Source organism: Zonotrichia albicollis, chromosome 31, assembly GCF_047830755.1.
Source record: "Zonotrichia albicollis isolate bZonAlb1 chromosome 31, bZonAlb1.hap1, whole genome shotgun sequence".
Taxonomy (NCBI): domain Eukaryota; kingdom Metazoa; phylum Chordata; class Aves; order Passeriformes; family Passerellidae; genus Zonotrichia; species Zonotrichia albicollis.
In genome coordinates this window covers 4432193-4445634 of record NC_133849.1, presented here as the reverse complement: position 1 = coordinate 4445634, position 13442 = coordinate 4432193, and the positions used below count along the sequence as shown (strand labels likewise).

At 49.9% G+C, this 13442-nt stretch overlaps 1 protein-coding gene and 1 pseudogene across 1 annotated transcript in view; both read right to left on the bottom strand.

Moving 5' to 3' along the window:
* The window catches only part of LOC141725820 (uncharacterized), a 62244-nt pseudogene extending 51635 nt beyond the window's left edge, over window positions 1–10609 (bottom strand).
* The window catches only part of LOC141725878 (uncharacterized), a 135199-nt gene that overhangs the window by 114919 nt on the left and 6838 nt on the right, over window positions 1–13442 (bottom strand). Inside the window, exon 2 of the mRNA XM_074530040.1 lies at window positions 10630–10695. Coding sequence (XP_074386141.1) covers window positions 10630–10651 — 22 coding nt within the window. The 5' untranslated portion in view covers window positions 10652–10695. The remainder of the gene's footprint in view (window positions 1–10629; window positions 10696–13442) is intronic.

Sequence of the window (13442 nt, the reverse complement as noted above, 5' to 3'; positions counted from 1 at the left end):
AGGGTAGGGGATGTTTGGATCTTGCAGGTCCCCAAGGGTGAGATGCAGATGCCCCTTTGGAGACTTGGGCAGGGTTCCTGTGGCAAACTGTCTGTACTGGCTGGGGAGGTGGTATCAGTTGTGGGGGGACATTGGCATCAGAGTGGGGAGAGCAGCAAAGGCCAATTCTGGCAGCCTGGAGGGGTGGGGGAGGCTGGAGATGAGCAGGGTCTGGGCCTGCCTGACTGTGAACAGGGCTGTTACTTCTGGAGCTGTACTTGGGCAGCAGGACAAAGGGCTCACCCATTGTTTTTCTCCCAGTCTAGGATTTGTCAATTCCAAACTTTGTCTGGATGGAGCTGGAGGAGGCTGCCAGGAAAAGGAAGATGGCCTGGGACACTGAGGCAGGTGAGGAAGAAGTCACTGCCCCTTTCCCCCTCTCCTCTGCTCTGTGTCTCAGCCCAGCATTGTCCCTGGCTGCAGGACAGCTCCACTGCTGACACCACCCTGCCAGTGATTAATTGGTGGGATCCCTTCCCCTTCCCTCTAGCACAGAGGCAAATCCCATCCTCTCCTTGTCCACAGCTCCTTCCTCTTCTCTTTCTGTCCTTCCTTCCTCATTCCTTCCTCTCCTTTTCTTTCCTTACCCCAGGCACTGAGCAGCAGATGGAGACCAGGGAGGACAAATCCCTGTGGTATTCACATTTCTTTGAATAGAGACATAATTCTCTCTCACAGGATTTTTCCTGGGAAGCTGTGAAATGGCTGAGAAAGCTCAGAAAGGAAGAAAACAATTCTTATCTCACTTGCTGCACCTGTTGTTTGGCACATGTGGAATGTGTTATTGAGATTGTTTACTGAGAGTGATTTGTTAATTGGACTGTGGTGATGGTTGTTAGGACTGATTTGTTGGAAAAAGAAATGAAATTTAGCAAAATAGTTTATTACAGTTTAGTTATGAGTTGTGTGTGTGAATTGGTTTGTTAAAAACAGTTTTGTAGCCATTGAGTTCTGTGTGTAACTTAGCAGGTAGTCTTAGGAACTTAAATTTAAACCAGGGTAGGAAAGTAAGAAGACTAACCGGTTTGGGGGCAGCATACAATAAGACAAGCAGAAGATTTATGATTTCGTTTGTGAACTAAGGAATGTATTACAAGGGGTATGTCGCTTGGCAAAGGGAACTGTTTCTTGGAGACTTTGTTACGAATTGCATGTATATAAAAGGAAAACACCTGTACGTGAAATTTGGGGCTCTGATTTGGGGACGCTAGTCCGCAGGCTCCCGGGCCCTTTAATAAAGCACCGCACAAAACTTATCCAAGTTTTGTGTCCTTTATCAATCGGGCAACAGATTGACCAATTAGGTCAAAGCTGGGTCGTGACTGTCTGTAAAGGGTCAGAGGGTATTTTTAGTATGTAATTTAGTATAGATTTAGTATAGCAATAGTGTAATATAGTATAATATGGTATAGAATAAAGCATCCATTCAGCCTTTAAATCATGGAGTCAGAGCACATATTTCCTTGGATGGGTGAGACAAAGTAGAAATTTAACAGGATAGAAATGCATTTTTGGATTTAGGTGAAAAGTGCTGTTCCGAGCCTGTAACTTGTTTATCTGTGCTTAAGACTCCCTGTTCTCACAAGAGAGGAAAAAAATCAAAGAAAAAATCTTGTGCTCACAGAATGGCCTCGACCAAGAGAAGGAATTCAAACTCCCAAGATAAGCGGAGGCCCCATTGTCAGGGCCAAAGGCTGAGGCTGACTAGAGAGTCTCTGCACAAAAGGCAAGGACTGATAAAAACTAATTGCAGCTTGTAATGTGAAATCTGTAAAATGAATATGAATGAGACTATATGCATATGTATAAGCAAGGGGGAATTCTCTGGGGTGCACGTGTCCTTTAGGGGGAAACAACGATTCCCACATGCGTCCAGTGCTAAACATACTGACTTTACGACTTTGTACAAAGTACTGGAGTTTCTCCTTTTTTTCCACTAATCATTTTGGCGAGCCAGCCAGGAGATTGACTGTCCCTGCAGGGGCGGAAGGCAGGACGGACTCCTGGGCGCTCCCTGGGATTTTCCTGGAGGAGCTCTGCTCCATCTCGGCTTGCCTCCTGCGGATACAGACAATGACCTGCTGCTGTGCAGATACGCGGTATGTCTGTCAGAGGGCCCTGGGGAGATAGGGCTGCTGATAAGTCACTCAGAGACATCTGAGTGCACAGCCTCGTCCCTGTGCTTGCAGGCAGCCATCGACCAGGAGCACGGTCAGCGGCAGAGGTTCCCGGTTGATAGCACGACTGGGAACGGGTTCATTGTTCAATGGAGCGGCTGCTAGCGACTCTGGGGAGAGCCGAGTGAACCCGAACTTTGTGTGCTTGTGGTGTCCTGACATTGTATGGCTAATGCATTGTGTGGTTAATGTTAGCGTGTTTGTAATCGTGTCAGTGTGTGGTGTATAAAACAGACTGAGTGAGTGAGTGAGTGTATCCATGGCGTGCGGGGGCAGTTCTACCCGTGTCTGAAGCAGCCAGGTGAGGCCCAGAGCACTGGCTGGGGCAGGCTGTGAGGGCAGGGAACACCCCGTGGAGTAGTGGAACAAGTGGAGAAACGTGGGTGAGGACATTTATTAATTTATTCTGTTTAAAGGTGATGATGTGTGATTTGTGTAGATTGTGCACGTTTTAACCACGGCTGGAGGGGATTTCTCTGCCCCCGCAGTTTGGACTTGGTCCCTGGAATTTTACTGTGTGCTGTTAATTTGATTGTGTCCAGAGTGTATGAGGACCAGGAAAAGCTGATAAGCTGATGTGGGTAGATGATGAAATGTTGTATTTTGGGTTGTGTCGAGAAAAGTGGGCACTCTTAAGAGATGCCCCTTCCCAGTGAGTTTGTGTGGTTCCTCCCCCACATTGTGGTAATTTGATTGTGGTATTGTAGGCTTGTGTTTGTGGAGATTTTAGGATTTTGTTTGCAACAAGTGTAGCATTTAACACAGAAAAACTGCAGTATGGTGATTTATGTTTAACTGGGATAAAACAAATTAAAGGAATTTGAGGAATTCCCCTCCCACAACAACCTAAGCCCTGAATTTGAGATGCAGGGTGTGTGTGTCTGTGTCTGTGTCTGTGTTTGTGGGCATATCAGAGTTTTTGCTGTAACAGGCACAGCTTTTTGCAAGGCAGCAAAGTGAGTGTCAGTAGAAACAATGCTTGAATTAGATTGTGCGGGAAGAGAACTGGGAAAGAATGAGATTTTGTAAAGCAGAGTTTAGGTGGAAGAAACCAAGACAGGTACTTTATAATTTATGTTATTCTAAGGAAAACCAAGGCTACTCAGAGAGCTCTAAGGAATTTAGTAGCAACCGGTCACAAGAAGCAAAGAAGTAAAAGGATGTTTTAATTATTAGAAAAGAGAGTTTCAAATAATTTAAGAAACCTAGCAGAAATCATTAAAGCTGAGTGAGTTCAGCCTATCTTATACCCCAACACTTAGAATTAAGGCAAAGAGTTGGGATGGGGTAGAAAGATGGGAGTTAAGAGAATGGAATTTTTAGTAGACACGGGGGCAGCAAACTTAGTGTTAAATAAAGCCTCAATGCCTGTAACAGATGATTATGTTATGGTAAGGGGGCAACTGGCCAATCTGAAAAATCGTATTTTGCAAACCATCAAAATATTCATAATTTTTTTTATGTGCCCAACTCTCCCAAGGCTCTGTTGAGTAGGGACTTGTTGGAGCAGCTGGAAGCAAAGATCACATTTAAAGATGGAGAGATTATTTTAGAGGTAAAGGATCAAGAATATGGAGATATGTTGAGCTTAATTTTAACAATTAGTGAAAGTGAAATTGAAAATAAGGATGAAATTAACAAGAAAATAATGGATCCAATGTTTCCTGGCGTATGGGCCTCTAACATAGCAGGGAGGGCAGAGAATGCACCTTTCCTTAACCAAGTTAAGGAAAACAATGGGCTAGGGTCAGGCAGTACACCTTGTGGCAAACCCATACACCCTACTAACGTGTTTGGCATCTGAGCTACCCTAATTTACTGTTTTAGATCTGAAAGAGGCCTTCTTTTGCCTCCCTATTCATGAAGCCAATCAGAAAATTTTTGCATTCAAATGAGAAAACCCTAAAAGCAGGCGCAAAACCCAGCTCACATAGATTGTGAAGGCCTCAAGGCCTTCAAGGCTTCAAAATTCCCCTGCTCTGTTTGGAGAACAACTTCCAAAAGACCTAGAGTCCCGGGAAGCTCCACAAGAAGAAGGAAGGCTATTACAGTATGTGGATAATCTCTTGATATCCACTCAGACAAGGGAAGCATGTGTGGCCTGGACCGTGAGCCTTTTGAATTTCCTCAGGCTCCAAAGATACAGAGTATAAAAAAAAAAAGAAAAAAAAAAGGCAGAGGCAGTGAAACAGAAAATAATCTATGTGGGGTATGAGGTCAGTGCTGGGCAAAGGACTCTGTAGTCACTAACCTGGTGAACCCAGCTTCTTTTCTCAGTGGGATCAAGGAGAAGCAGCACACCACGATTGCCTGGAGACCATTGAAGCTACTTACTCCAGATGGCCGGACTTGAAGGACACTCCTTTGGATGGTGCAGAGACCTGGTTCACTGAAGGGAGCAGCCATGTTGCCAGTGGAAAGCGACGTGCTGGATATGCAGTCACTACCTGCAGAGAGGTAACAGAATCTGGACCCTTACCAACACGCACCTCTGCACAGAAGACCAAAATAATTGCACTGATTCTTTTTCCTTTTGCCTTAGAAATGGCAGGAGGAAAGAGAATAAAATCTATACAGACCCATGGTATGCATTTGGAGTTGTGCATGCACATGGAGCCACCTGGAGAGAGGGGAGACTGCTCAACCTCACAAGGAAAGAACATCAAACATGCACAAGAGATGATCGGGATAGTCGGGCTGCTGGAAGCAGTTCAGCTGCCTGAAAAGGCAGCAATTATGCATATTAAGGCACACCAGAGAGTGAGCTCAGAATTGGAAGAAGGAATTGAGCTGGCGGATAGAGAGGCAAAGAAAGCAGCAAAAGGTGAAGTAACTATTGAAGGAGCTCTGATTCCAGGTGGACAAATTTCCCTTGAAGGTAAGCCAGAATACAATAAGAAAGATAGAAAACTAATCAAAGATCAAAAAGGGACATACAACCAAGAAGGGCGGGCTACCATTGAAGGGAAGCTGGTAATCCCTTCCCATTTCTTGTAGTCAATAGTAAGGGAGGAGCACCAGAAAGCACACTGGGGAATGGATGCCCTGAACACCTACTTGACTGAAAGAATCATTGCCAGGAATGTATATGCCACTATTACTCAAGTGACAGTGTGATCTTTGCCTCCAGACTAACCCCCAAAAATACCCCCAGACCAAAACCTGGCTAGACTGGGAGGGGCCATGGGCCTGGACAGCAGTGGCAAATTGACTTATCCATCAGAAGGCAGAAGCTGTTGTCCCTTCCTGGAATGATTTTTGCTCAGAAGTGATTTTCTGCAGCACAAAACCACCATCCACTATTGACTTTCACAGGACAATGACATTCTCACAGAGATACTGTCAAGTTGCCTTGTGTGCTTCTGGCTGTTTTTCTTGCTCTCTGGATAAAAACATCAGCCCAGCTTCTGATGGCCAATGCTGCGGGTGCTGCCCGTCTGGCTGTGGCCAGCAGCTCGTGCCCAAACACAAGCGGGTGCATTCTGGGCAAGGGGATGGACTGGCACGAGCAGCCATTTTCCCTGGTGAACCTGGGAAGCACCTGGGCAAGTGCAGAAGATTGGGATGAGCCTGGCATGAGAGAACACGTGGTTTGCCTCTGATGATGCTGCCAGCACTGTGAAGCAACAGCCAAGACAAGCACTGGAAGCAGACACATCCTGCCAATTTCTGCTTGTGAGAGTCTGTCCGAATTTTCCCTCATCTGCCTCACGATCATCATTGGGGGACTACTGAAGAGAAGACCCCCCTGTCTGAAATCTCTGGCTCCAAGGGAGAAAGTCATGTGCCTGAGACCTGAGAGCGTAGCTAAGCCATTGTTCTCACAGGTGTTGTTTGCTGTGTGCTACACTGAGCCCAAGGAGAAGAAGGGACACCGTGCCCTTTGTGCAACAACAGCCTTGGATGCTGTCCCACCTCTCGGCCTGCCTGGACTTCTCCTGAGTTTCAGGTGGTCCCCCCACAGAAGACCCTCACCTGTTTTACAACCACCGGGACAGACAGACTGAGATGGAAGGAGCCTCTCCATCAAGGACTGAGACATGGAACCCCCATGTGAAAAGGCCCCTCTGCTCCTTCCAAGGACTGGCACTGAAACCCCCAGCCCAGGGCAGGTGTGTGGGGGAGGCAAGCTGACCAAAGCGAGATGTTTGCCTGCAGGTTGTGACCGCTGCACCAAGAAGACAATGGCTCTCGCTTACTGCTGAGAGCATGGACTACCTGTTACATCTATTCCTTATTGTATCTGTATCCCCCCCTTGCAATTTCCAATAGAGTTATCATAATAAAAACCTCTGAGTTAGCGAGAGACTTCGAGATCTCCCCGACGTAACAGGCGGGTCCTCGACTGGACTGGACCAAAGGACTTCATCTCTACGTTTGGTAGCTCTATTCCCTCTCTCTTTCTCTCTTGTCTCTCTCTTCCTCTCTCTTTTTCTCTCCCTTAATCCCTCTATCGCATTTTGCTGTGCTCATTCAATAAAGGTCCATTTGTTTCGATTATCATTGAAATCCCCTTGTACCGTGTTGGTTCTTTTTCCACCCTGAGATCAAATCCATGAACCATCATGAAACCCATCAGTGAGGACGGATTGTGACAACCCGAGGACCCCTCCCCAAATTCCCCTCCAAAGCCTCCCCAGCACCCCCAGACCCCGCTAAAACCCCCTCAGGTTCGCCCCAGACCCTCCCCAGATCCCTCCAAACGTCTTCAAGACCCCTCCCCAAATTCCCCTCACGACCCCTCCAGGACCCCTCACCTGTCCCTGCGCCTCCTCAGCAGCTCCCGGAGCCCCCCGTCCTCTCCCAGCGCCTCCCCCGCTCTCTCCAGCGCCTCCCGCAGGAGCCGCCCGAGCCCGGGGCGGCTCCCGGGGGTCCCTGAGGGGGTCCTGAGGGGGCGGGGGGGGGGGAGGGGGCGCCCGCTCCGTGCCCGACCCCAGGGTCATCGGGCACCGCTTCGGGCTCGGCTATGATTGGCTGGTACGCGCGGGGAGGGCGGGAGTTGCTTAGGGGAGAAGCCCGGTAATTGGTTGGTTTCGTATAGGGCATGGTGATTGACAGAGAAGGGGCGGGGGCAGTGCACGGTGATTGGCTGCATAGAGGCAAAGAAGGCAGGAGTTGCCGAGGGGAAACGCGCAGTGATTGGTTAGATCGGTGCATAGGGAGTCCGGTGTTCCTGCGGGGAGACCCGTGGTGATTAGATGGTTTGGGGCGGGGCACGCTGCTATTGGCTGGGAAAAGTCCCAGATTTTTAAGGGAAATTCCCGGTTTTTTCGGGAAAAAAACTCTCAGATTTTTAAGGAAAAATTCCCGTTTTTGCAGGAGAAACATTCCCAGATATTTTGACCCCACATGACCCCAAGTAACCTAAATAACCCCCAAACACTGGAAATAAACCCTTAAAAACCCCTTATCAACTCTAAATACCTTAAAATGCCCCAAATAAACCCAAACAAATCCCAAATAAACCCAAAAAAGCAAACAAAAAACTCAAATTAAACCCAAAAACACCCAAATGATCTCAAGTACACCTAAAAAACCCCATATACAACAACATAACTCCCAAGAACCTCAAATAATTCCAAATAAGCCCAAATAAACCCAAACAAACCCAATACTTCCAAATAACCCCAAATAAACAGAAATAAACCAAGTATAACCAAAGATAAACACAAAACAGTCGATAAATGACCCCAAATAAACACCAAACAAACCCTAAATAAACCCCAAGAAAACCCAGTTCCTCCCGTCCCCACCACAAAACAGATCCCGACCAATCACAACGCGCGGCACTGATGACGATCCACTTCCTGGGCACAAACTCAGAGCACTGGCCCCGCTCAGCGATTTTCAGCCAATCAGCGCCCGGCCCGACTCTGACTCATCACTTGCCAGCCACACACCAAGGCCTCTCACTGCTGTAAATACTCAGAGACGGCGCGGGGTAATTTCCAGCCAATCAGAGCGCGTCTCGCTGATGACTCTTCAGTTGCGAGGAGCGGAATTTGGTGAGGGGGGAAAGGTGACCCTGGGGATGGGGACCCCAAATTAAACCAAAACGGGGTCAGGACCCCAAAATGGAGCAGGAGGGGCCTGGAGCCCCCAAAACCAAACACAGGGGAGGGGATTGAGGGAACGATCGGAAAGAAGAGAGCACGGAAAAGAGGGTCGGGACCCCAAAATTGAGCTGGGAGGGGAATGGGACCCCCAAATTGAGGTGGGAGGGGAATGGAATCCCCAAATTAAGCTGGGATGGGTATGGGATCCCAAAACTGAGCTAGGAGGAGGATGGGACACCCCAAATTGAGCTGGGCGGGGGGTTGGACCCCCAAACAGGATTAAGCCAATTTTGTTCCTGGAATATGTAAAGTACTTCATGGATATGCAACAAGGCCATGAATATGGAACGGATTGATGTAATGGGAGACAAGGAGCATCGAGCAAAGGTTGTTATGGCCACCAAGACCCCCCAGTTATGTTTGGGGACACACCTTAATTAATCTGGTTTTAATTACATCAGCCTGTTGCATATTCATAGACCCTCATGCATATACATCAACTAATTTACATCTTTCAGGACCTATTTGACATGGCCCAGCCTTGGGGGTGTCTCCCCATTTCAGGAGCCTCCACTGAAATGGAAAATGTAAACCCCCTCCCTTTGATTACTGTTATTATTATTACTATTATTACTACTACAACTATTATTATTATTATTATTAATGATAATGATAATAATAGTAATTTATTTTGAAATTAAGGGGATCTCAGGCAAAGATATAGGAGCAGAAAAAACTACTTTATTAGCAAAAATTGAAAACACAAATGCAGTAATACTAACAGAAAGAAACAGAGACAGAGTCAGAATCCTCTGGGAATTCAGTGAAAAAGGCTGATCCTCATGGAATCCAGTGGGAAAGGGCTGATCCTCTGGGAATCCAGTTGGAAAATTTCTGATCCTTTGGGAATCCATTTCTTAACCCCCAAAGACAGGGCAAAGGCAGGGCCATGGAGTTTTTATAGGGTATCCAAAGGGTGGAATTGGGGTTTGGGACAGGGGAGGAGTTCTCAGCAACACAAGAAGGGTGAGATCAAATTCCTGCCTCTTAGTAACAGCACCACTCCACACAGAACGTGTCCACAAATACTAAATTCCCTCTAAAACAACTGAGAAATTATGGAACTTCAGATATATTCGATGAATTTCATTCATTTCACCCAGTTTTGGGTGTTTATAAGGATGAAGGTGAAGCAGAGGAAAATTAAGGCCAAACCAAAAGCCGAAGCAGCCAGGTGTGTTCCCAACATGAATCACAGGGAATGTGAGTGACCAGGGCTGTGCCCAAAGTGCCTCCTCCAGTGGGGGATGGAGCTGGAGCAGCGCACGAAGCTCTGCCCACACTCGGGGCACTCGCAGGGCTTCCCTTACCGGTGCCTCCGTTGGTGTCGGGTCAAGTTAGAGCTCTGTGAGAAGCTCTTCCCACACTGGGGACACTCGTAGGGCCTCTCTCCAGAGTGGATGCGCTGGTGCTTGACGAGGGTGGAATTCTGCTTGAACCCCTTCCCGCAGTCGGGGCACTGGAAGGTCCTCTCCTCTCTGTGAATCCGATAGTGCCGGAGAAGAATGAAGCTGGTCTTAAACCTCTTCCCACACTTGGAACACTCATGGGGCCTCTCAGTAGTGTGGGTCCTCTGGTGCATGATCAGGTTGGAGCTCTGGCTGAAGCACATCCCACACTCGGAACACTTGTACGGCCTCTCCCCAGTGTGGATCCTCTGATGCACAATCAGGCTGGAGCTCTCTGTGAAGCTCTTCCCACACTCCCCACACTCGTAGGGCTTCTCCCCAGTGTGGATCCTCTGGTGCACAATCAGGATGGAGCTCCGGCTGAAGCTCTTCCCACACTCTCCACATTGGTAGGGCTTCTCCCCAGTGTGGATCCTCTGGTGCTTGATCAGTTCAGAGTTCCACCTGAAGCTCTTCCCACACTCCTCGCACGTGTGGGGCTTCTCCCCACCATGGAGCTGCTCATGGAGCACCAGCTCCGAGCTCTGGCTCCGTCTCCGGACGCCTTCCCGGCCCAGGCTGGCTCTTTCCTCCTCAGATCCCCGCCGGCTGCGTTTGCAGCCCCTCCTCGTGCGGCATCTCCGGGGCTTTTCCTCCCCGTTGTCTTCCTGCGCCGTGGAGCCGCTCAAAACGGCCTCTTCCACCAGGTTCTGCCGCGGGCATTTGTCCTCCCTGCTCTCCATGCTCAGCTCCTGCTCTGGGGGAGGAAGGACAAGGACAGGATGGGATTTGCCTCCGTGCCACAGGCAAGGGCAAGGAGATCCCCCAGGGCTGAGCTGCAGCCGGGGCCGTGCTGGGCTGGGAGATGGAGCAGCACAGAGGGGAAAGGGGCACTGACTTCCTCCTCACCTGCCTCAGTGTCCCGGGGCATCTTCCTCTTCCTCGCAGCCTCCCAGGCCTTGGCAATGGGAAATCCTGGTTTAGGGAAAACAAGGGATGAGAGCGTTTGTAGGAGTGTCAGGTGTAGGATGGTCGGGACGGACGGAGACGAGAGAGCTCTGCAGCCAGGGCGTGGAACTTGCGGTTTATTGCAAAGGGCCTGGGTGCAGGGCCCTGCTTGGAGCTGCCAGGCACAGCTCGGAGCAGGCCCGAGAGAAGAGAGGGGTAGAGAGGGGGACAGGGTTAAAGACGAAGACAGGCAAGAGCATAAGAGAGTAACATTCCCATTACAAAACAAAAATTTTCTTCTGTGTTGAATATTTTACTTCTCATCAACCAGTCTAGTACAACATACAAATCCTACAGAATTTACATAGAGCGTGTAAGAATCATTATATCACCACACAGTGTTACATTCTACGCCCTAAAAACCCCTCTTTGGACCACTTCTGCTGAGCCAGTAGGGTCTGCTTTGACCCTTGGATCTGTCTGCAAGCAGAGGGAATTGTTTCATCAAAAGGGGATTACCTTCAGTGGGCCACAACATTGTTTTCCAGTTGTTCACTAAGTGAGGTATCTCAGAGCTTGCTTTCATTTCAGTCTGCCTTATACTTTCTATATTCTCAAAATCTTTTGCAAGACAATCGTATTTATAAGTCTTTCCTCTTTCACCTTCCCCAACACACATTGAGTTTGAAGGTCCCTCTGCCCAAGTTCATCTCTACAAGTCACCGGCCACCTCAGCTCCAGAAAAACCTCCCAAACACCCAGATTCAGCCCTGAAAAAGCCTCCCAGGAGTTCCCCGTCCCTGGTTCCTCCCCTCTGGTGTTCCGGGGTTCCCCCCTGTCCCACCTGCTGGGAGTCACGCTTGGATTGGGGGTCGCCCTTCTCCTCGGTGCCCGCCCTGCCCAGGCTGCTGGCAGTCCCAGCAATGCCAGAAGCTCCCCCCACTTCGCTCTCCCCATTTCGGGATGCCGGGGCTGTTTGGGCTCCAGGGCTCCCTTCTCCCCTCATTCTCTGCTTTGGGCTGCAGCAGCTCCAAGGAGTCCCCCCTGCCCCTCTCCAGGCTCTTCAGGCTCCCACCAATGGTGTCGCTCCCCGCTTTGGGCTCCTGGGGGACACAGGGCTCTGCTCCTCCAGGCTGCCTCTGCCAGCAGCCGCCACCGCCACCCCCGATGTCCCCCCAAGGGGCCTTTTCCGCTCAGACTTGGACTTCTTCATTCTCCAAACAACCCCAAAAAGCCCAACCCAGGGACCCCCAGGGATATCCGGGCCCAGCTCCTCCACCCCGCTCACCAGCGCGATTGGGGGGGGGCGATGATCCCACAGGTGGGGGCTGCAAATTCAGGCAGGGATCGACCGCGTGGTTCCCGCAGCTCAGCCTCGATCGGCCTTTCTCCCTCCTCTTCCCCCCAACTCCTCCCCTTCCATCCCCCATCCTCTTCCCGCTGTGTCTTATCCCCACCTCCTTCTCGTCTTACATCCCTCCCCTTCCATCCCTTCTCCTCCTCCTCCTCGATAACACCACCTCCTTCTGCTCCTTCCACCACTGCTCTCTCTCTGCCTTCATCCCTCCTCTTCCATCCCTCCCCCTGCTCCTCCTCCCTAACCCCACCTCCTCCTCTCCCTGCATCCCTGCCCTTCCCTCCCTCCTCCTCCTCCCCCAGCAGCAGCCACACCCTCGCTGCCCCGTTCCCGCAGCCCTCGCAGCCGCGGCAGGAGCGGGGATGGAGCCGGGACAGGTCGGGATGGGCAGCGCGGGACTCTCGGCTGCTCCAGCCGCTGCGGGCGGGGGGAACCCGGCCCGGGCCAAAGGAGAGGCAAACTGGGCAAAGTGGGGGCACATCACAAAGCTAAGGATGCAGCAGAAACTGGAGATAAAAGAGTTATGTTAATAAAAACCCTAAAGGAGGAAAAGCTGGAAATTCCAAAGTTTAGGGAAGCCGAGAAAAAAGAATTAAACAAGACAGGAAGTGAACAAGATAAATCAGGGAAATGGAAACTTTTTGATGGAAGACAATTACTTAATAAAATGTGCTTACTAGGAAAATATTAGAAGACTTGCATCAGAAAACCCACTGGGGTACTCAAGCTTTGTGTGATAATTTTTTAAGGAAGTATGGGTGCACTGGCATTTTTGGAGTAGCAAAGGAAGTAACTGAGAGATGATTAATTTGCCAAAGGAGAAATAAAAAGATGAAGAGAAAAACAACATTTGGAGGTCATGAGTTAGCTGGTTGACTATTTCAAAATATCCAAGCAGAAGTTTAGGTTTGTTAGGCTCTAGATTTATTTGTAAAAAAAATCGTTTAATGTAGAAGAAAGAGAATATGCCACGTGTTAGAAAGGAGATTTTAGGAGAACAAAAATCTTTAAAGTACCAGAAACACCAGAGGAAAAAAAAAAAAAAAAAAAAGCGGGATCCTCTGCAGGTCTTGCCCCCTCCGTTCGCAGCCCAGGCGCCTGTCCCGGGTCCCGGCTCGCTGCCCGCCTCAGCTCCGCCTGCCCCGCTTTCCATCCCAGGTGCGGCCTCACTGCCCAGGGCAGCTCCACCTGCCCCGGCGCTCTCGCTCAATTTGTGTGCCCTGCTCCCACTGCCTGGCCCGCGGCCGCTCTGCCGCCCATGCTGGCCAAGATGGGGGTTGCTCTGTCCTGCCGCCTGCTCCGAGCTCACCGCGCCCACCGCACCCAGGGGGGGTCCCAGCCATCCCATCCCCGCCTGCCCTGCCCGTGCCACCTGCGCTGGGCACCGCCGCTGCTGCCGGGCTCTCCCACCTGCCTT